This window comes from Barbus barbus (assembly GCF_936440315.1).
Source record: "Barbus barbus genome assembly, chromosome: 1".
Classification (NCBI taxonomy): Eukaryota; Metazoa; Chordata; class Actinopteri; order Cypriniformes; family Cyprinidae; genus Barbus; species Barbus barbus.
Window position 1 is genome coordinate 26,287,126 of NC_136729.1, and position 24,941 is coordinate 26,312,066.

At 36.1% G+C, this 24,941-nt stretch overlaps 1 protein-coding gene across 5 annotated transcripts in view; it reads left to right on the forward strand.

Annotated features, from left to right (window-relative positions):
- The window catches only part of LOC306872573 (phosphorylase b kinase regulatory subunit beta-like), a gene marked incomplete at its 5' end in the record, with an annotated part of 79,707 nt that overhangs the window by 9,778 nt on the left and 44,988 nt on the right, over window positions 1–24,941 (forward strand). For all 5 annotated transcript variants that reach the window (XM_079421182.1, XM_079421183.1, XM_079421181.1 and 2 more), the window contains 6 exons: window positions 1,050–1,149; window positions 7,838–7,945; window positions 8,412–8,492; window positions 13,266–13,381; window positions 18,236–18,299; window positions 21,113–21,208. In XM_079421182.1, the coding sequence (XP_079277308.1) occupies window positions 1,050–1,149; window positions 7,838–7,945; window positions 8,412–8,492; window positions 13,266–13,381; window positions 18,236–18,299; window positions 21,113–21,208 (565 nt within the window). The remainder of the gene's footprint in view (window positions 1–1,049; window positions 1,150–7,837; window positions 7,946–8,411; window positions 8,493–13,265; window positions 13,382–18,235; window positions 18,300–21,112; window positions 21,209–24,941) is intronic.

Genomic DNA, 24,941 nt, shown 5'->3' on the forward strand with positions numbered 1-24,941 from the left:
TTGAAGAAAGCATTTTGTGACGAGGACAAAAAAGCTTCATAAAAACACAAAAAAAGTCCTTTTTGTTCAGGTGGGAGGTTTTAACGTGTCTGATTGGTTTGGTATTGCTCTTTCCCTTCGTAGTAATTGAACCAACACTAAATGGGACAACCAAACACTTCAATGTTGTTTAATAGGTTTATTTTCCTTATTCATTTTCTTATTCTATCTCTAACAGCCATGGTTGTTTGTCATTCATAATAATAATTAACAGTTGAACTGAGAATGCCATTTAAATTCCAATTCAGTCTTGATTGATTTTAAGGTAGCAAACAGGATGCAGAATTTTAATGTAATTTTGAACTAGAAATGCAATGTTTTAGAAAAAAAATCATTGACATATACAGATTTATTGACCTTTTATATTTTCACAATTTTACAATATCTTCACTGAATTTCAGTATTAAGTAAAAAGCGAATGGTAGATATTCTAAACACATATAATATATCTATCCTATGCACAAACACACACACCTCCCTTCTTTCTAAAGCGGGTCACCAGCACTCTGGAGGCCTGGGTCAAGGTTACAAGATTTATAGGAGGGCACCCAAGAAAGAGACTTTCCATTGAACTCCTAAGACAAAGTGTTATTTCTAACTCCTCCTGGAGAGGGTTGTTCCTCTAGAGGACGAATGTGAGGATAAAAATAGAGAGCAGGCTTATATCAGAGACAGACGTAGTCATCAGTCTTCACCTCTGCATATTAGCATTGTCAGAGGAGTTTAATTAAGATGATTCCAATCTGACAGCAAGGCCTGAACCCATTACTTACTCTCTATTTGTCTCTGTAAGAGTATATGTGGGTGGTGTTTGCACATGCATGTTCTACATGAGCTTTCTGACTGTGTGTTAAAGGTTTGTCTCATTTGCATGTTTGCTTTTTTATGACTTTCAACACTTGTCTTAGTAGATGGTAATGGCATGCTGCAGATTCTTTGCTATTTAAAATATGCTTTTTCAACATAATAAAGTGTTTTCCAGGAACTCATGCAGAATGTTTGTCGCACAGGCGCATTGATGATGACATGGGCCGCACTCATGACCTGGAGCACTCTGCCATCAAGTGCATGCGGGGGATTATGTACTGCTATATGCGGCAGTCTGATAAGGTGGGTCAAAGCGTCACACCATAGGACAGAACACAGCAGTGCTGCATGCATCAATTTTGCCTTTTGAAAACTCAAGCAACCTGCTGAATATCGCTTTATTCACCCCTGATGAGCGGTTTCATACTGCAAAACAACTTTATGGTCCTCTTGATCATTTTTGGTACTGTTCTTGTTAGGTTAAGGCCACGCTTATTCAGCAGCTTGCAGGTGAAACGTCCTTGTGCGGAGTTGGCACAAGTTTGGAAAGATTGAATAGTTTGCGTTTAGCACTGTATGTAATTTTGTTGTCTATTGTGACCTCTAAACTTGTTCACATTGGTTGATTGACTAACTTTGCCATGTATTTTTGTATGCAGATTTCCACTGTACCTCAGATTTGTTTTCAAAGAAAATGTACACGCATCCCATATTTTTCACATTTCCTGCAGTTCGCTGCACTTTCAGGCAACACTGGGTTTTCTGTTCTGTTCTGGGGTTTATGGTAAATCTCAGTAAGACCTCTACACATGGCATGAGGCTTTTTTATGGCCCCACTCACTGTTTCATGGCTCAACAGAATTTTTTTCTGCAAGCCTTGCAGGACTGTAGTTCCAGTTTTTACTTGCCCTGTCATTATAACTGGCTCCAACATAAAATAGTGATTTTATCTAGCAATGTATTTTTATATTTATTAGAAATAATATTTGTTTTTTATGAAATGTTAAAGAATTAGTTTAACCAGAAATGAAAATTGCCATCATTTAATCAACCTTTTTAATCAGACTTTTGTTTGTCTTTGAAAAACAAATGAACGTATTTGTGATGAAACCTGAGAGATTTCTTTAAAAAAAAAAAAACAAATCCATTGAAAGTCCACACAAACAAAAATTTGATCAAAGCACATACACAGAGTACACTGGTTCTCGTACCTCAAGCAAGCGTGTTTGATGTGCTATATATATATATATATATATGTGTATTGATAATAGTGCTGTCAAACAATTAATCGCCATTAATCGCATCCAAAATAAAAGTGTTTGTTTACATAATATATGTGTGCGTGCTGTGTATATTTATTATACAAATATACACACATACAATATATATTTACATGTATATATTTATATTCATATAATTTATATTACATATAAATATATTTAATACATAAACATATTTTTCTTAAATATATACATGCATGTATGTGTATTTACATATACATAATAAATATACGCAGTACACCCATATATATATTATGTAAACAAAAACTTTTATTTTCGATGCAATTAATCATTGATAAATATTTGTGTGATTACAAGTATAAATTAAATCTGTTCATCATATAAAGTTAACGTAAGACTTTTCTTAAACCACTCAACCGCTCATGTACTTGCGTTATATTAACTTTTCGAAACGGAAAAGTTGTGGTGTAATTGACTTCTAAATGGAGGAACAGAAATATTTCAGGTTTCATTACAAATATCTTAATGTGTTTCGAAGATGAACAGAATTATTATGGGTTTTGAATGCTTTTAGGTTTTCTTTATAAATTGGAAATCAAATAACTGATCTTGTCTTGTTTTGATAATTCTGCCTGTGATAAGTCTCTGTCCTTCCCTCAACTCATACTGGATTGTGGCAGTTATGTATGTCTGTGACACACTGCAGACAGTAAAAAGTTGTGTGAACTCACTCTACAAAGTGGATGGTGCTTGGGAATTATTTAAAGGGTTGTCTGTGGGGTTGCATTTGAGTGGCTGCCATTTGAGCTTTTCTGTGGTTTTAACAGTTGGATGTTGCTGCAATCAGGGTTTTGACAACGTTACCATGGCGAGTTGCTGAGGTCATTTGCTTAGTTGTTGGGCTTCAAGTTTTGACCAATTAGATCAGTAGTGATTAATCTGCTAATACTGATTCTAAATGGCTAATAGAAAACACACATGATTGTTGAAATATTGTCAGAGAAAATGATTCTCAGACCCATATATGGTAATCTAAATTTACTGCTAATATTTTTTTGAGGAAAAAGTGGCATATCAATAAAAATAAATATAATAAATAGTAATAACCAATCAAACACCCCCCCCCCCCCCAAAAAAAAGGAATCATAGTTTCCACAAATTATTACATTTTAAATTCAATATATAAAAATAGAAAAAGTTATTTGAAATTGTAATAATATTTGACAGTATTGCTCTTTCCACTCTATTTTTGCTCAGCATAAAGGGCTTATTTCAAAACCATTTAAAAAGTTTAACTGCATCCATTTAAGTAGTAGTATTGTTCCATGAGATTGTGTTATTTTACAGTGCAGTCACATGAGGCCTTGTTTATCACGTTCTAGAAAAACATATACAGTGGTGTGAAAAAGTGTTGGCCCCCTTCCTGATTTTTTATTTTTTTGCATGTTTGTCACACTTTAATGTTTCAGATCATCAAACAAATATAAATATTAATAAGAGATAACACAAGTAAACACAACATGCAGTTTTTAAATGAAGTTTTTTTTTTTTTTATGAAGTGAAAACAAAATCCAAACCCACATGGCACTGTGTGAAAAAACCGCTGCTGAGCAAAAAGAACACAAAGGCTCGTCTCAGTTTTGCCTGAAAACATCTTGATGATCCCCAAGACTTTTGGGAAAATACTCTGTGGACTGACGAGACAAAAGTTGAACTTTGTGGACGATGTGTGTCCCATTACATCTAGCGTAAAAGTAACACAGCAGTTCAGAAAAAGAACATCATACCAACAGTAAAATATGGTGGTGGTAGTGTGATGGTCTGGGGCTGTTTTGCTGCTTCAGGACCTGGAAGACTTGCTGTGATAAATGGAACCATGAATTCAGCTGTCTACCAAAAGATCCTGAAGGACAATGTCCGGCCATCTGTTTGTGACCTCAAGCTGAAGCGAACTTGGGTTCTGCAGCAGGACAATGATCCAAAACACACCAGCACATCCACCTCTGAATGGCTGAAGAAAAACAAAATGAAGACTTTGGAGTGGCCTAGTCAAAGTCCTGACCTGAATCCTATTGAGATGCTGTGGCATGACCTTAAAAGGCGGTTCATGCTGGAAAACCCTCCAATGTGGCTGAATTACAACAATTCTGCCAAGATGAGTGGGCCAAAATTCCTCCACAGCTCTGTAACAGACTCATTGCAAGTTATCGCAAACACTTGATTGCAGTTGTTGCTGCTAAGGGTGGCCCAACCAGTTATTAGGTTTAGGGGGCAAGCACTTTTTCACACAGGGCCATGTTGGTTTGGATTTTGTTTTCCCTTCATAATAAAAAACTTAATTTAAAAACTGCATGTTGTGTTTACTTGTGTTATCTTTGATTAATATTTAAATTTGTTTGATGATCTGAAACATTAAAGTGTGACAAACATGCAAACAAATTTAAAATCAGGAAGGGGGCCAACACTTTTTCACACCACTGTACATTGCTAATTTGCTAATCATTTTGATATAAAAATGTTTTTAACGTGCAGATCATGGGCACTTTTCCACTATTAATGAATTGGATGCATTGGAAGTTACCTTTTTGGTTATGTACTGATGCACTGTTGGTTGGGAGGCTGTCTTTAACGGTAAGAGTAGTCTCATTTCACATGCAAAAATAGCTCATGTTAATGCGGTTTTTACAGTTAGCCATTGCTCTATAGAAACTGTTCTCTCCCGGCATAGACCTGAGCAATTACACCTCTCTTGTGCCTTTGAAATTGTTCCATTTAATTTATTCCTGACCCCCAAGACCTGATTTGCAAGAAAGCTTAATTATAATGCCTCGTTTATGCAGTTAATTACACAGTGCAGTGCTCATTAACATGTCTATAGCATTCTCAAAGAACATTGGCTTTTTAATAAACTCACAATGCGTTGCAACTGTTCATATCATCGGTTCCCCAGGTATATTCAACAGACGTGTTTACTGTGGCATGCTGCTGATAACACACTGTGAAAAATAAGTCACAAACAGATGAAAAGCAGAAAGCAAGCAGGAATGCTTGAATTATAGTTAAGACACACATGTTTCTTTTGCAACGTTAGTCTTTATGCCCTCACAAACATGCATAAGAAGACTTCTTTCACCTAATAGCCAGCTTTGATGATTTTAATAAAGGTCAATCTAAAGTCACACATAATAAATCACTTTCATAGAGTCACTATTTTGCCAAGTAGTGTGTCAAAGAATAATAGATGTTCCTTTAGCAACTGAAGGTTGCTCACTGCCCTGTTGTGCTTTCAGTTTTTATTGGTTTAATTTTACAGGCAGTGATGACTAACAGATGTTTCAAATGTCATTCTTTGTCTCACAGGTGTCTTTATCGCTCTTTTTGCCTCTATCTATATTTGCATTACTAAGGCGTGGATTTGGACCAAGGGATGAGTGTTTTCTTTTTTGCAGAAACTTACAGCTGTGTTTGGCCTGTTATACAGCTGTGTAACTGGTGTGAAAAAAAATCATTGTGTATCTGGGACAGAAGAATGCCTCTTATGACCTGACGAGGGAGTGGAAGGGAAGAATAAAAAATGGGCCACTTATTTATAACACTTAAAATATGCCGTAGGGGCCCGTGTGTGATGCGGTCAGTGGGAAAGGTCGGCCCAGTTTGTGCTGTATTGACGGGTGAAGGGTCTCTTCCATAACTGTAGGATTATAATATGTGAATGACTTCTAGAGATGGCTTTAGTCATGTGGTTCATCTTTTATGTTGTTTTTGGTTCACCGGCTTCTGGGCAACATGTATTCACTTTTTTGTATCTGTGTTAAGGACAAAATATTCAAAGGATGTTGTTTGTTATATTGTACACACTGACATTTTGAGCTAGAGCAGAGAATCCCACTGTATCTCCAGGATTTTAGAAGAGATGCATGTGGAGAAATCCTTGGGGCTGTGTGGGATTTATGGGATACAGTCTGTGTGTGAAAATATCTTGATGGTCCAGTGTCACATCTAGTAGCAATCAACCGATATGGGTTATTAAATGTGTGTGTTTTGTGTACATCTTATTTGTAATCATTGAATTATAAATTACATACATATGCAATACACAAAATTTCCATTAAAATTATATATAAAAAAAAAAAAAGTAAAGTCCCCAACGGCCGTAGTTATTAGATCAAAATAGACTACTTTTATATTCAAAGTAGACTAGTATATCTGTATATATCGATTAATCAACTGATATTTGGCTCACTAATGTGTAGTGCATCTGCAATGACATCTTTAATTGATTGATATATTTTAGTTTTTTAATAATCAGTCAATATAATAATTCATAATGTTCTTTTCAACATCTGAAAATCCAATATGCTTTCTGCTTTTTTATTTGTTATTTTGCAGTTTATGCCTCATTTTTGTGCCGCATTAAATAATCATACTTCTATACCTCATTCTCAACGTCTGGGGAAAAAAATCCCTGCGGCAGTCACGTCTGCTGGGTAGGTGATTGGTTTTCTGTGGTGAGTCAGTGCAGAAGCCTTACCTATCGTCTGCATAATCTTCTTATTTACTTGAGTTTATGACTTGCATCTGTTCAGTGTACCGTTTATTTATCATCTTCATCCCGTTCTGTTTGATCACCATTTAATTTCATCTGGTATGTTATGTTTTCAAGTCAGTAACAATCTGGTGTTTAATAAGCAAATGTTTGAGAAAATAAATATCAATATCTGCAGCATGTGTCACGAATGGTCTGAGCATATTTCACAGGACAGAAATATGACATACACTGCATTTAAAAGGAATTTCTTTGCATCATAAGAAATAAGAATGTTTTTAAAAAGCTGTATTTTTTGTGTATGTATGCTAGAATTAATATCACAGTAGACCTTCGCTGCTAGCAGCTATGAACTGCACATCTTAACTAAATGACTTTATAATAGAGTGAATGCAGAAAAACATGTTTGTTTGTTTTTTCTAATACATGCTGTACATCTGTTTTTTGAGAGATAATCATTATTGAATTGTCTTTTTATCGTTCCTATCAAATATTGTTAATTTATAAACTTTATTATGCCGTCATTATTATTGTTCTTACACCCATCCAAACAATTATGAAATCACTTGATATGAAGTACACATGTACCTTCAAATTGATGTTGTTGCAACAATTCCTTTTGAATTAATACCCAGCATTCAGTTCATCTTCCCAAATCCTCCTTTATCGCATGTCTCACATCAGCTTGCACTCAAAAATATTGTTGGCATTGTTACGAACTTTTAATTTTAAAATGTTTTTGCTGTATCATTGGTGGCAGAGAATATATTATGTCCAGCAAAGCCCTAAAAACTCTAAAGCTTGAGTTATGTAGATACTCATCCTGATTGAGCATCTATTTCAAGCCAAGTAGACATCTGGGAGCACTACATCTTTCTTGTGGAGAGATGCACGCATTCAGAGTTGCTCCCAAACACCTCCGTCATCTTAATTGTATTTTTCAGTTTAAAAGTTAATGTATATTTACTGATGTAATGCAGTATTACAGAATAGTACTTTAAATGAGCTAAAATTGTGTTCAGGAGCACAACCATGACCTGCAGGAATATCAATACACTCCTTTTTTTTTTTTCTTCTGACACGCTGACTTTTGTAAGCATTTGATAAATTATGAAACGGCCAATACCTTGGTTATATCTTGCATTTTTCATTGACTCTACTCTTTTTATTCCATTTTTTCTCTCTCACTCTAATATTTTCACAGGTGGAAAAGTTTAAGCAGGACCCGAGTCCGTCCACGTGCCTGCACTCAATATTTAACGTGCAGACTGGAGATGAGGTTTACCTGTATGAAGAGTACAGCCATCTACAGGTGCTTCCCACATAATCATATGAACTGCCCAAAAAGTGGTTTGCTTTAAATAAGTGATGTATTTATGCTGCCTGTCACTCCCAATTCTAAATAAAAAAAGTCATTATATACTATACATATCCTCTCTTAACCTTATTCAGAATTTTGGAATGAGCTCTTGGGGTATTTTATTATGTCTTATTATCTCATCTCATTCTATATGACTGCTTGTTTATTTCATATATGCTACTGTAATATCTGCTGACTGGTCCTGCGGGCAACAGCCCACAAAATGAATTCAACCTTTTGAATTAAACTATTAAAATTCAATTTTGTCCAGTAATGGGCAAGTAATGAAAACTTCAGAGTTTCAAATTGCAGATTCTCCTTTTACTCACCATTACCCTTTACATTAGTGTGAGAATAAAGTTATATCATTGTTAACTTCTCTAACTATACCATTCTTGAATATTTCTTTTCTTTTCAGATTGATGCCTTGTCTCTGTTTCTGTTGTACCTGGTTGAAATGATTTGTTCTGGCCTACAAATAATCTACAATACAGATGAGGTATGACTGCATGAACTACTCATAAAAGATACCAGAACCGGTCTAATTCATGTCAGTTAAATCCAATTTGGTTGAGTTCAGTTTATTTGCATAGCTCTTTTCACAATGCATGTTGTTCAAAGCAGCTTTACAAAAATACACGCCTTAAGGTGCTGCCGTATTTATAGTTGTTTAGTGAATTTTCACAAACTAAATCTAGACATGTCTATAGGAATCTAGAAATCCAGTGGGGCATGTGAGGGCAAAAGATTTCCCTGCACAGACCTAGCAACAGGTTAAAGTCATACGAATTTGTGGCATTGACCAACAGAAAGGTGGACAATGCACAATGGACCTTTTTGTCCATGAAATTGTGTGGAGATTCGCTAATGTGATTGCATTTTTTCACTGCAAACTAGGAAAAACGCACCAAAATATTTAATTCTCTAGATGTTTACAAAGGTATTTCCATCTGGTACATCTTCTGTATGATAGTACTGTATACTGTTGTAAGAACTAAAGCTAAGAATTTAAAGGGGTCATCGGATGCAAAATTCACTTTTCAAGTTGTTTGAACATAAATGTGTTGGAAGTGTGTGTACACATCCATCCTATAATGATAAAAATCCACCCAGTGTTTTTTTTAAATCCCTATTTTAAAATCCCCTTTCTCAAATCAGGCTGTTCTGAGATTCGTGTCAGAATGACGTAGTTCTGCGCAGGCTCCTCCCACGATAGTTGATTGACAAGACCGTCTTAACTTAGACCCGCCCTAAGTGAGCTGTCATTCGTCCACCATTGTGTCGACTCTGGTGCAGGGGAAGACAAGAATGTCTCCGATTGAGCGATTGAAGTGTTTTGTTGTTGGATGTAATAATGAATAAAGCAGTCATCATTAACTACCGACATCTGAGCCACTGAAGACGCAGAGGATTAACGTTACTTTCACTGTGAAGTGAATGCGTCGATCCCCGATCTGCCTAAATGCGTCTATGTTTGCGTGAATCATTTGTGATCCAGCTACATCTACAGAAGAAGTGAGTATAATGTTTTTTTATGAATCTTTGCAAATCGCCTTTCCTAATAACGTGCTAGTTAGCCAGTTTTGCGGCTAAAGTAAACAGTACTGCTCGTCACCCCACGGAAGAGAGGGGCGGGGTCAGAAGAGTCATGCGCATTTAAAGCAACATGAACTAAAAAATGGCTTGATGAAAACGGAGCTGATTTTGACAGGGCAAAGAAGGTGTTTTTTACACTACCATTGAGAAATTTTAACCAAACTATGTTATAGACTTTTCATTAAGACCCTAAAGAATCATATCAACTTGTGGAAAATGGGCATCCAATGACCCCTTTAAGAACTGGGATTTTTCACCTCAGTAGGACTGCCAGTTTTTACCATGATGATTTGCAGTAGGTTAGGCAGTGAAAAGGTTTACGACCAAAATATTTTTGCTAGCCACTGGATTCTCACTCTGTCTGCCTGAGGACTAGCTCTTAGGGCATTCTGGCCATGATTACATTGAGCAATTTAGCTGTAAGAAACATTACTGCAGAAATAAAGTTAAGCTGAGTTGAAGTGGTTAAGGGCAAAGAGCATAAATGCCAATTCCTGCATTTTACCAAGCTGAGAGATCACTTATGCAACTGCTCAAGCTCTCTATTTGGAAAATACTGTTGCACGAATATAAAACTGTCGTTAAAAGGCCTCTTCAAATCCTGCCAGCACTCACCCTTGACCCTGGACTCACACACCAGAGGAGACACTCAGATGTGTTAGCAGTTGCTGTAATACTTGTGTAAGCTTTCTCTTTTCTTTGGGCTCCTCAGACTTCATTAATAGAGTCTTTTATTCCTGCTGTCCGCTCCCAGGGGCATTTATTTAACACGCTGATAAATAGAATAACTGCAGCTTTTATTTATTCAGCCACATTGTCCCTTTCTTGGAAATTTTTACTCTTAAATTTCAAGCAATTACGGTGTACAACTATATTGTGTATATAACAGGCAGAATCACCTTTCTAGTTGAGCTTTCCTCCCAAATCTTAACAAATTGTCACAGTAGCTTTTATTTTGCTATTTGCAAAAGAGTTGCTAATTGACGTCTCTAAACAGTGCCTGCTCGAGTGTGTAATGCAATTAAAAAAACACAGTTGTGAAATCAGCAGCCCATTACATTCCATTATTAATGAACAGCAGAACAAATCGGGGAGAAATTGCTAGTTTAATTTTTTTTCTACTCATCATTGGCAGTGCATTTTTTCTTATATAATGTGTGCCTTGGTTCTGGTTTGGCTTTGGATTTGGATTGAGTGGTTATAGGGGAATCCAGGAGCTAGTTAGTCCCTAGTTGCTCCAGGGGTGTCATCCATCTGACAAATGTGACCCTGGACCACAAACCCAGTCTTAAGTGTCAAAGCTGAATAAATAAGCTCTCCATTGATGTGTGGTTTGTTAGGATTGGACAATATTTGGCCGAGATACAACTATTTGAAAATCTGGAATCAGAGTGTGCAAAAAAACCTAAATATTGAGAAAATCGCCTTTAAAGTTGTCCAAATGAAGTCCTTAGCAATGCATATTACTAATCAAAAATTAAGTTTTGATATATTTACGGTAAGAAATTTACTAAATATCTTCATGTAACATGATCTCTATTTAATATACTAATGATTTTTGGCATAAAATAAAAAAATATAATTTTGACCCACACAATGTATTTTTGGCTATTGCTACAAATATATCCCAGCGACTTAAGACTGGTTTTGTGGTCCAGGGTCACAAATGAAAAATAATGGTTCTGAGAGGTTTCTGACACTTTTCAATAACTTTTCAGTTTTTCAACTCACCAAAATTTGGGATAGAGTCTAAATACAGATTAACCCTAATTTGTGTGATGAAATTCTTGTTGAAAGGTTTGAATGCAATGCAAATACACCAGGATGCTCAACAGATTTGCAGTTTCAGGCTAAATTGAGATGTTAAGTGAGAATTTGCTAGTTTGGGACCTCATGTTGGCTTGTAGTCCTTGATAAACTTTGAATGTTTGAGCTCTACAAGTACAATGAAAACTAAAATTGGTTACACTTTATTTTAAGGTGTCCTTGTTACAGTGTAATTATACAATTAAGTACTGAGTAATATTAATTAACTACAGGTACTTACTATAGGGTTTGGCCTAGGGTACTTGCATGTAATTATGCACAATTTATTGTTATTATAATAGGAAGTACATGTAGCGTGTAACAAGGACACCTTAAAATGAAGTGTTACCCTAAAATTTGTTTAAAAAGTGAGAAAATGTAATATTTACTTGTCTTGCCACTATTCTGTAGGAATATTTAACAGTATTTAAAGTCACATTTATTTATGTTGTGCTTTATACAATACAGCTTTACAGTGATACACAAGAAAATAGTGATTCAATGATTCAAAAATGATTAAATTCTGCTATAAAGCAGCTCTGAAAAGACAACAGTAAACAGTCAAGATTCAGTTAAAATCAGGTAATTGTTGATTCAGTTTGGTTCAATAACTGTATGAAGTTCATCAATTTTAGAAGGAGTTTAATTCAGCTTAGCTCTGGAGAAAACAGTGGTGCCATCATCCAACTCAGCTCAGCTCAGTTCACATCCAATTTTGGCAAACATCAAGTGTCCCCAACCAAGTAAGCCAAAAGGCAACAATGGTAAGGAATCCAAACCCAATTGTTGACAGAAATAGAGAAAAAAACGTTGAGAGAGACCAGCCAGTTCTCTAGCCAGATTAGCCAACATGGTGTCTTAATTCAGGCTGTATTATAAATCAGAGTTGTGGACTGATATCTTACTGAATATTTCATGCAGTTCCTTCTGCTTGAAGGAATTTAAAGTCATTTGATATGTTTAAACATAGCTAAAGATCCATTAAAGAGCCTTTTCTATGTGTAGTGTTTGTTTTGAAGCTCATTTAAAACTTGAGCCATTACTGCAGGTTTATTTGGCCTATGAGTGATTAAGAAATGTCATAGTTTAAATCTATTATTAGAAAGACACATATACTCAGCAGCTGTACAATTATGAACTAAAACACCTTATCCAGCAAACACGAACGACCATGACTGATCCATCTTGATCCTCAGAAAAGTTCCACTCCTGCTCTGCATTTTCTCTCTGCAGCTGAGAAAAGGAAGAAGAGAGAAAATAGTGCCACCCCGGGCCAGCGGTATTCATTAAGATACCATAAAGCTCGTCACATTAATCATTTTAGTCCAGGCCCAAAATAAAATTGCTCAAGCCATCCCTCTCTCCTTCTTTCTCACACTGCATTTTGTCTTTCGCCTACCTTCCTCAGTGCCCTATTTTAACGTGCTTTAGGGGCCCTCAGTTCTCTTCATGTTAAATTAAAAGCGCTGTCAGCCCGGCCTCCCCGGGTGTTTGAACATTTCCTCATTTATGTACCATAAAGTCATCATTCTTTCCCTCATCTTGTTTTTCCTATGGCCTCATTGCAAACTGGGTATGGGATGTGTTGAGGGGCTTATGATATTACCAATGCCACCCATGGAAGTGATTGATTACTGTAGCTGCTTTAAACAATGGATCATTATTCAAATAAATTCATGTATAATCAGAATATTAGATGGGTAACACGAAGGAATGCTGATGTATTGACAAATAAAAACACCCATGGCCTAGAAAAGCTTTGAGAGCAGGTCTTTTGTTGATTTGTTGATGTGCGCTGATGTCTGGATAGCAAGCAAAGGAGATGGGGATCTTGGTGTGACACATTTCCCTGACATGATTGCGTTTGTAGGTATCATTCATCCAGAATCTGGTGTTCTGTGTGGAGAGAGCGTATCGTGTGCCAGACTTTGGCATGTGGGAGCGGGGAAGCAAATATAACAATGGAAGCACAGAGCTGCACTCCAGGTAAGGTTTATCATTGTCTTTCTGTTCCCTTCCTATAACTTTGTTATTAAATAAAACTGTTACAATATAATTTGTAGTTAAGGATGCAAAATATATCAGTAAAACATTTGGTTATTAGAGAATATTATAGTTCTTTCAGTTTATCCGCCAATATCGGATACAATATTGGATTGGAGGTTTTTTATGTTGTTTGAAAGAAAAGATGATTTTTGATACATATACACAGTAATATTGTGAAATAATATTACAATTTAAAATAACAGTTTGCTATTTTAATATATTTTACAATGTAATTTATTCCTGTGATGCAAAGCTGATTTTTCAGAAGTTATTACTCCAGTCTTCAGCGATTCTTCAGAAATCATTCTTAAATGCTGATAAGGTGCTCAAGAAATCTTTCCTTTTATTATGAATGCTGAAAACAATAAAGAACAGCATTTTATTTGAAATAGAAATCAGCAACAATGTAAAAGTCTTTAGCAGTGTTAATTCTAGCACTGCTAAATGTAATATTTAGTTTCTGATAAATATCGATTTTTCATATTTTAATATTCACTTTTAGCATTTAAAGTGATTCATTTTAGTTTTTTGTGTCTTTTTAAATTCATTAATTGTTTTCACAACGGAGAATAACAATTTTATTATTGGCTTATTGGTATCACCTAGAATTTTAATTTGGTTGCATCCATATACATAAGTAAAGTAAAGTCGTGACGTATTGTCAAGTATGGTGACCCATACTCGAAATTGGTGCTCTGCGTTTAACCCATCCAAGTGCACACACACAGCAGTGAGTAGTGAACAAATGCACACACACACACACACACACACACACCGTGAACACACACCCGGAGCAGTGGGCAGCCATTTTATGCTGCAGCGCCCGGGGAGCAGTTGGGGGTTCGGTGCCTTGCTCAAGGGCACCTCAGTCGTGGTATTGAGGGTGGAGAGAGCGCTGGACATTCACTCCCCCCACCTACAATCCCTGCCGGCCGGGGACTCGAACCCGCAACCTTTCGATTACGAGTCCGACTCTCTAACCATTAGGCCACGACTTCCCCGAATAATAAGTGTAAGTGATTGTCTTGTACAAAGACAGTGAGTATGTACTTAATATTCAGTTGTCTTTTTCATTTTAATTAGTGCACAAGGCACAGAGCATTTTTCTTTTCTCTAAACCTGTATTTTTTATGTTGTTTTTGCTAGGTACTAAGGCAGCATTCCTCATGCTCAGTATGAAATGAAACAAACGTTTGTTTGCTGATTGCATTAATGAAACCCAGCACCTAAAACGATGTAAAAGTTTGAGCTCATGTTGAGGAGGTTATAGATTGGAGCATGCCTGTGATGGTTCTCCACTTCAAGGGTAAGGGTGACACTTAATTTCACCATTCTTGGTGCTCTGCAGACAGTATGGACTATGGATTTGCCCGGACAATATGCTTTATAAGAAGAGCAAGTCAATAGGTAGTGACTCCCAACACATCGCTTTGCCTCTCTTTCATAACCAGACTCGATAACGATTCTCTCCATCACTGCTTCCTTATCTTGCCGTCACAGCATCCCCATCGAGGCCAATTAGAGTATTGACTTCTGCTCTTTGCACTTTTTAACAAAATGAAAAATATTGTTTAATATTTTTAAGCAGATATTGAAATACTTTATAATGATCAATTTATGATTCACCAGTTTTTCTATTATATATTTTAGAGAGCTGTCGAGCAGGGAATAGCAGGTATAATTGCAACTTGTTTTTTATGTTTTTTTTCTGACTTATTCAGAGCATAAAGCTTTGCAATTTTACCTTAAACAACTCTGATAAGTTTAAGGACAGTACAATTAAACTAGAAGTACACAAAGGCTTGTGCTAGTGCAGAAAAGTCATTTATACTGTTACAAAAGATTTCTATATCGCGTAAATGCTGTTCTTTTAAACTTTCCTTTCATCAAAGAATCCTGAAGAAGAAAATAATAAGCAGCACAACTGTTTTCAACATTTATAATAAGAAGTTAACTAGCATTATCAGAATGATTTTTGAAGAATCATGTGACACTGAAAACTGGAGTAACGACTGCTGAAAATTCAAATTTGCCATCACAGAAATAAATTATATTTTAAAATAAAGGTAAATACAACACTTTCACTTTAAATTGTGATATTTCATAATATTACTCTTTTTACTGTACTGTTGATCAAATAAATGCAGACTTGGTCATTTAAATAAGAAATAAATGTTTCAAATAATATGATTTGATGTTTGATGATCTCTCTAAAACTTAAAAGGATTAGTAAAACTGCTTTTTACATTTAATGAGCATCACATCTATACCACTCTGTTTTATAGAGCCCATGCAAAATTAATATTATAAATGTAAATATAAATTTTTGCAAGCTGAAGCAAATGTGTTTCTTGTAAGTAATTAATGAGTTTGTTCTTCTAACATGATTATTCTGAGCAGAGTAAAGAGAGTTGTTGTATTGCTGTGGATGGAGCTCACACATGGAGATGTGTGATGCATGTTTTATATCAGTGTACTCCAGACCAGTACAAAGGAAATAGATGCCACTTCATTGTTTTCAGAAGCGATGTTGTTAGATTGCATTGAAATAGTGCCAAATTTTGAGAAAAGTCACAGAACTCCAGAAGGCTGTAATTCATGACCATTGAAGAGGCCTGTTTAAAAGTTTCTTTTGAAATTCTCTCATAAACTTTCCATTTAATTAAAATGAGAATAAAGGGCATTTCATCCAATTACAAAGGCCAGACCAATACAGAGCCAGTTATAGTAACACATTACAGCAGATGGTTCCCCCTCATTTTTTATACATTATCCAGTTTTGTGATTTTTAGCTTTACCAGCTTGAATGTATAAGTAGCATAGTCTGTCAGCATCATTGTCAGATTTGACCAATCAGTCATTCTTGAAACATGGGACAAAACATGTCCAGCAATTGTAACCGCTATCAGGTTTAAAAATGTAAAATATTTTCAATTGTAAATGTTATGGGGATTGATCATAGAATCTATTTAACACCATTACCCCCTTCAATTTAATTTTATCATTATTATGTGAAATCTATGACACTTATTGTCTTCTCACTACATCTAAAACAGTGTGTCCACAGAGAAGGGTTCAATCATTCATATGCTATAAAATGGATAAAAATGTTTTTAACGATAAAAAAAGAGCTTGTTTTATCAAAACCAACACTTAATAATATCTCATATCAACGCAAGGTTGTTTTTCAGTGACACATGCATGTTTCATAAGGTTTTAAAGTTTTGTCCCCACTTTTTGTCAACACCGTCAGACATTCATTCAAATGTAATAAAATCAATGAATATCAGGGGCAGCTGTCACTCTAAAGGACCCCTTGCCACAGTCCTCCTTTGCAGACTACATCACTGTCAGACAGACTCTGGTCTTTTATAATAGTTTTAGAATATTTTAAATCCTAATGTTAATATTTCATGTGTCACAACCATGATACGTCAACACCATCTTCCAATTTCTGAGGAAATTATTTGAAATATTTAGATCATTTTATTCTCCTGAAGCAGGTTCCATTAGCATCTAGTATCAACAGAAAAAATAAAATGGCTACTACATGAACTCCATTTGTTTTGTGAAAGAAATGCCAAATGTGTCAACACCGTCAGATGTCACCACATCAAGATTTTGTGTTCCAATAATATATCAAAATACTTAAATGTGACTCTTGAATAAAAGCTTTATAAACAATAACATACTCACTGCCTGTTGTGGTTGTTTTAACACAGTAATTGTTTGATTCAATGTATTTGATAGTTAAAAATACTACAAATTCAGGTTTTCGTCAGATGCGTCAGTTCTGTCACCTCCGTCAGATGACTATTTTGATAATATTTCATTATGATATTTTATATTTGTTGTGGAATTGTTGGTCGCATGTGAATCTGTAATCTGTTTGCTAACATGAGAAAGTGTTTTGAAATGTTAAAAACATCTTGAATGCTGTTAAAGATATTACACAGTCCAAGGTAAAAAAAGCACATTTTGTTTAAAAAAGAGAAAAGTTGGGAGGTTGCATCAAAGCATAGCTCAGTAGCTTAGTACATATAAGATACATAAATGTAGTTTCATTTGTCTGAGTACAAAGTTTTATTTTTTTCAATTTTGCACCCTGTTTTGTCCCACTTCTCAAGAATGACTGCAATATATCTGGGGCTGCGCATGTTTGCTTTCTGTCCAGACAGAAAACCAGTAGTCTCTCAACCTCATGTAGCTTGATTGTGATCATAGCTAATGGTTTTGTTGGGAAGGGATGCACGGAGCAGAGCTGAATTCTTCCATGTTCTTTTCAATTTAGAATTTACTATTGATTTTTCTTCACCAATAGCAATTGGACACTTTTTTTTAATGGCTCAGCACACCTAGGTCTAATCATGTGCTCTAATTGTAAGAGTGAGTGGCTGAAGAAGCAAAAATGACAAATTATTAGCTTTGTTTAACCTCAAAGGAGTCTTTCATGGATGAAACGGCTTTGGATATCGGCACCTGCAACAGAAGAGTATTTAATGAGAGCTTAGTTCCACATTCGTGAAAAGTGCTCAAATAGCAAGTGCATTTACATTTACATTTACATTTACATTTATGCATTTAGCAGACGCTTTTATCCAAAGCGACTTACATTGCATTCAAGTTACAGTTTTTACATTTTATCAGCTCTTGCTTTCCCTGGGAATCGAACCCATGATCTTGGTGTTGCTAGCGCCATGCTCTACCATTTGAGCTACAGGAAAGTGCAATGTTCATATTGTCTTAAAAAGGAGATGCTCATTTTGACTGTGAATCGAATCTATTGTCTTCTAGCTCGGTGGGATTAGCCAAAGCAGCTCTGGAAGCCATCAATGGATTCAACCTGTTTGGAAATCAGGTACTGCTGACATCCTTTGGCTAATAATGGGTTTATTCACACAAAAATCTAAATTATGTCATCATCATTTACTCAACATAATGTCATATGAAACCTCTATGATTGTTTTTCTTCTGTGAAACCCAACAGAAGATCTTTTGCAGATGGTCTAAACTGATATTTTTCATCAAAACTGACAAACGATAATCAAGAACTAAAAACAAAATGATAATAAAGTCTCTAAAGCTCTCTTCATCTTTGTAATAAATAAATGCATCTGCTCCTGCATGGGGATCTAATTCATTGCATAAATGTGTCTGAGGCAAGAGAGAAACAAAACAAAGTGATCAAGATGATTGGGTTAGATTGTGTTTGAGCTATCCGTTTTGTCAGATTTCCAACTTTGATGAATGGTGAATACTTCTATCTGATTTTGGTGCTCTTTTCATTTTGGAGCGGTCATTAGTGGGATTAATTTGTTTTGGTGTTGAGGGAAAATCAAGATGGCAGTGGGCCACATCCATTATATTTGGTAATGGACCGGAAAAGTGATAACATCCTCAAAGCGCATCCATTTTGGAAGAAGAAACATCTCACCCTTCCCCCCATCACCCAAATTTACACACAGATGAAGGTCCTTCGGATTGGATAGTTAAGTGCATACAGTTGTTAACCGTGGATGTTTGTTTAACAGAAGGATGGACAAGATTTAAAAATATGGTGTAGTTGTTTGTAGTTACTGTTGCGTTTTGACCTTTTGCCAAGTTTGCTTCTTCCTCCCTAATGTGGCTCTGTGTTCTGTCATTAGCAGGAAACTTGGTGCAGTGTATGAAATGACTTTATGGAAGTGACTGCTGTAGACAGTGTTGTTCTGAATTAATGGAGGACTCAAATGGCTGGCTTTGCCATGCGTCTCTCAGTTGGATGGAAGGCGTGCTGTGCCATCGCATGAGTTATGTTATTAATGATGGCTCTCACGCTCCATTTCCTCAACTAACTCTCAGCATGGACAGCAGAGCTGGCGCTTTCATGTGTTTCTTTGGAACAGGTGCTGTCAGAGCATGGTTATAACAGGATAAAAGCAGGTAGATCTTTCACGCCATATGTTGAGCAACATAATGCTCAGCTTTCAGATTTTTAATTAAAGGCCCATCATTTTGAAACCATTGTACAGATTCTCATGGATTTAGATTTAGGGCTAGGTAGAATGGTCAACTTGTCAAGTAATCATCCAACTACTGACTAGTTTATCTATATAGCATTCTGTCTTTAGCATTGTTAAATGTCAAACAGCACACTGAAACTGCACATGAAGTTGGTTTTTAAAATGACCCACTTTAATTTTCATTAAAATATTATATAAAATCTAAAATAATGAAGATCTTTTAATCCATCCATTGAAAGTCTACTAAACCAATATTCACACTTCAAGAAGTACAAAAAACATTGTAAAAGTAATCCACATGAATCAAGTGATAAAAATTGCTATGATAGTTTTGTGCAATAAAATGTTAATATATATATATATATATATATATATATATATATATATATATATATATATATATATATATATATATAGACTTACTTTTAGACTTAGATTGACATTGTTTAGTGGCAGATGTTCACAGTTAGCTAAAGTCAGCTCTTCTCAAGTCAGTAGATGATAGCACATTCAGCTGGAGTCAACATATCACTGACATGCCTCCCATTCTCACACTCTTCAGAGTCATTTACATTACAATCCCTCTCAGCATGTAAATTGTTGGTTCAGAAGCTCGTAGAAGCATTTTGATTCTTTGTGAGCTTCTCTAGATGAGCTAAATGTGCCACAAAATGGTGCTTGTTGTATAATCGGTCTATGCACACAGAAGAAGTGAAATTGAAAAAGTGCTCTCAGTTTAAATGGAGAGGTACCTGCAGAGGGGAATGCAGAGATAACAGAAGCAATAGTTTGTTTTGATTGGATGGCCCGTGATGACTAGAAGCTGCTACTCACTGCGGTTACTTGAAAAAATGAACAAAAAACCTGCTAAAAGTGTGCGTTGTGTTTTTTAACACTAACCATGTGATACACTTTAAATTTGTTAGCTGCTTTAATGTAATAAATAAATAAAACTGTGCATTTTTTTTTATAAAAAGCATCAAGAAAGTTTAGTTTCTATAGATTTTATATGTATAACGTTATTTTTTATATATATTTTATATATCATGTTCCCATGTGAGTTCTTTTGCCTACTGTGCATATACAAGCTGCTGTGCTGATGCATTATTAAAGAGGTCATATGCATATATAGGTGTGTGTGTGTATATAGCTTATATGTGTGTGTGTGTGTGTGTGTGTGTGTGTGTGTTGAAGTTTTTGTTATTAAACGTGTGTGGCAGTCGCTGTCTAGGTTGGTGTAGAGTATGCCTCCGAGCTGAGTTTAAATTGTGAATCTCATTTGGGGATGGTGAGGTTGGCGGTTTCAAGGTTTTTTCAGGAAATGATGTGGAACTGTTGTGGACTGATGTGGAGCTGTGTAACACTACAAGCACAAAGTAATCACTGAAATATGACTATTTTTTAGTAAATGCTGCATCAGAGCAGCATGATTGGTTTTGTGGAAAGGAGGGCAAGTTTGATTTTAGGAGACCCTGTGCAGGACTGGCCATTACATGTCTAATATGGAGCTTTAAAGCAAATCTTATATCATTTAACTGACTTGATGAAAATGTTTGTAGACCCACTATCACCTGTAACAGGCACTGTTGAATTCCACCCATTAAGAGGAGGTGTCAAGATGACCATTATAATGTTTGATTTGTGATGTTTGTTTATATCTGCCTTGCAGGGATGCTCCTGGTCAGTCATTTTTGTGGATCTGGATGCTCATAACAGGAATAGACAGACTCTGTGCTCTCTCTTGCCAAGGGAGTCTCGTTCCCATGTGAGTTCTTTTGCCTACTATATACAAACTGCTCATCCATTATTAAAAGGGTCATATCATGCTTTTTTAAAGCTTTTTGTTTTTTTCCCCCTGAGGTCCACTTATACAGTAATGTTAGTCTTAACTCATTGCATGATTAACATTCTTAATTTAGTTTTTCATGACCATTGTCCACCTATGAATTGTACTACTGTGCCTGTCAATGTACCGTACATGTTCCCCATGCATACAGTGCCTTGCGAAAGTATTCATTTTTTTCACATTTTATGTTGCTGCCTTATGTCAGACTGCTTTAAATTACTTTTTCCCCCCACATCAATCTACACTCCATACACCATATTGACAAAGCAAAAACAGAATGGTCACAACTTCATAACTTTAATAAAAATAAAAAACTCAAATAAGTACAATAAAGACCATCGACTCTACCATGCGACTCCACCGGGCAGGGACACCGGCAAGGGATAGTAGTAGCTTTTTATTTAATTTTTTCATTGATATGTTTATTATTGAAATGTTGTTGTTAAATGCATGTGTTAATTTTGTTTAATTTCTTTATTTTCTTAAATATGTGGGTAGATAGTATTTATAGAGTTGTAACTTTTTAGTTTTAGTTACTTTTTCTTATTTGTAAGTCGCTTTGGACAAAAGCGTCTGCTAAATGACAAAAGTAAAAGTAAAAGTAAGTACATTGCATAAGTATTCATACCCGTAACTAAATATTTAGCTGAAGTACCTTTACAGTCTTTTTTTGTTTGATGCGACAAGCTTTGCTCATCAACATTTGGCAATTGTCTGCCATTTGTCTCCTCACCTCTTCACCTCTCAAGCTCTTTCAGGTTGGATGGGGGTAAATGCACATTTTCAGGTTTCTCCAGAAATATTTGATTGGGTTCAAGTCTAGGCTGTGGCTGGGCCACTCAAAGACATTCACAGCGCTGTGTATAAGCCACTCTTGCTGTGTGCTTAGGGTCACTGTCCTCTTTGAAGGTAAATCTTCTGCCCAGTCTGAGGTTCTGAATGCTCTGAACTGGGTTTTTATTAAGGCTATCTCAATATTTTGGTGCATTGAGCTTTTCTTCTATTCTGATGAGTTCCTCGGTCCCTGCTGCTGAAAAACAGCCCCATAGCATGAGGCTGCTACCAGCACACTTTACTTTTGGGATGGTACTCTGCAGGTAATTAGCAGAGCTGGTTCCCTTCAAACATGATGCTTAGAATTGAGGTTCATCAGACCAGAGAATCTTGTTTCTCAAAGTCTGAGGGTCCTTTAGGTGCTTTTTTGTGAATTCCAAGTGTGTTTTCTTTTGTCTTCACTGAGGATTGGGATTGAGTTTGGATTGAGTTTGGCCACACCGCCATAAAGCCCAGACCGGTGGAGTGTTGCAGTGATGTTTGTCCTTCTGTAGATTTCTCCTGTCTCCACATATGATCATGGAGCTCAACTAGAGTGACCATCAGGTTCTTCGTCACCACTCTAACCAAAGCCCTTCTCCATCAATTGCTCAGTTTGGCCAGGAGGCCAGCGCTAAGAAGAATCCTGGTTGTTTTAAACTTCTTCCATTAAAGGAATACTCCACCCCAAAATGAAAATTTTGTCATTAATCGCTTACCCCCATGTCGTTCCAAACTCGTAAAAGCTTTGTTCGTCTTCGGAACACAATTTGAGATATTTTGGATGAAACCTGGGAGGCTTGTGACTGTCCCATTGACTGCATAGTAAATTGCACTGTCAAGGTTCATAAAAGTATGAAAAGTATCGTCAGAATAGTCCATCTGCCATCAGTGGTTCAATCTGAATTTAATGAAGCGACGAGAACACTTTTTCTGCGCAAAGAAAACAAAAAGCCTATTTTCTTCAACAATTCGTCTCCTCTGTGTCAGCGTAGTGCCATTTTGGAGAATATCCACTGGACGCCAGCAGCGTACGCTGTTCTGTGTCAGCCACAACCACAAGGATACATCTTCTACATTTGTTTACCCTTTGAATTGAATGAAAACAGTGCATCCGTGTGGTGCGGCTGACACACTGCTTGCGTCCAGTGGATATTCTCCAAAATGGCGCTACGCTGACACAGAGGAGACAATTTTATTAAATTGTTGAATAAAATCTTCTATTTTTTTTCTTTGTGCAGAAAAAGTGTTCTCGTCGCTTCATTAAATTCAGATTGAACCACTGATGGCAGATGGACTATTCTGACGATGCTTTTCATACTTTTATGAACCTTGACAGTGCAATTTACTATGCAGTCAATGGGACAGTCACAAGCCTCCCAGGTTTCATCCAAAATATCTTAAATTGTGTTCCGAAGATGAACAAAACTTTTACGAGTTTGGAGCGACATGGGGGTAAGTGATTAATGACAATTTTCATTTTGGGGTGGAGTATCCCTTTAAGGGTAACAGAGACTACATGCTTCTGTGACCCTTCAATGAAGCAGAATTGTTTTCTGAACTCTTCCCCAGATGTGTGGCTTGACGCAAACCTGTTTCTGAGCTCTACAGACTGTTCTTTTGACCCCAGGGCTTGGTTTTTGCTCTTATATGCATTATCAGCTGTTGGACTGTGTGCCTTTCCAAATCATACCCATTCAATTGAATTTACCACAGGTTACCTTCTCTCAAAGTCTAGTAACACCTACAAGCAACATGAATGCTCCTGAGCTAAATTCCATCTGTCCCAGATAAGGGTATGAGTACTTATGCAATGGAATCATTTAAGTTTTTTATTTTTAATAAATTTGCAAAGATGTTAAAAACCTTGTTTTTTTTTTTTTGCTTTACCATTATAGTGTATGGAGTGTAAATTGATGTGGAAAAAAAGTAATTTAAAGCAGTTTAACATAAGGCAGCAACATAAAACATGAAAAAAATGAAGGGGTATGAATACTTTCGCAAGGCACTGTATGAAATGAGTAACAGTCCTTAGCCATTTTCTTAGTTATTCCTTTGACTAAGATCTCTCTTTTTATGGGTACTTGATTAGAAATGATAGAAATTCACTTTACAATTTATTGCTTAGTGCAACACTAAATGATTTAGTAAAGCCTAGCTGGAATGAGTTACAGTATTGATCAAACATTGAGGAAGTTGGTTATAATTCTAAAAGGGGGAATGGATGTGGGGAGCGTCCCAGTCTTCTGAAACCAGGGGGGTAGATGGAGAGGGTGTTTTGAGGGAGAGAGGTGTTAATACGTTTGCTTTTTCTGACATTAGAAATCCAAGAATTTTCATAACTTTGCATATGAACTAGTTTCAGTATGAAACACATTTTTGAAACATCATGTTTTCATAGCATATCCAACTCTTTATTTCACAAAAAATGTAATTTCTTGTGATTTGACACCTTTAATAGCATCTCTAGAGAGATTTATGACATCCGATGCCCTGGATTTGTCAACTCACAGAGTGTCCTTTCTGTCCTTCACAATGTCCATTAACAATGCATAATTCCCATTCTTCTTTGTGCTGATTTTAACGGATTACAAAGTAATCTCCCAGAACAGGTAAATTATCATGATTAAGCCAAATTAAGGCAGTGCATTCTGCAGAAATGTTCTTCCTTTGAAAGTTGAGTGAGGTGTATAGGCTTATGTATCGCATGTATTAGAGCCTCTTCATGAGTCTGATTAATGTGTTATTAAAACTGCAGAGGCTAATGTAGAAAAATAGCCCATTCTCAGGAAGAGAGTGGTCACTTAACCCTGGGTTCCCTCGATATTTCCTGATGGAA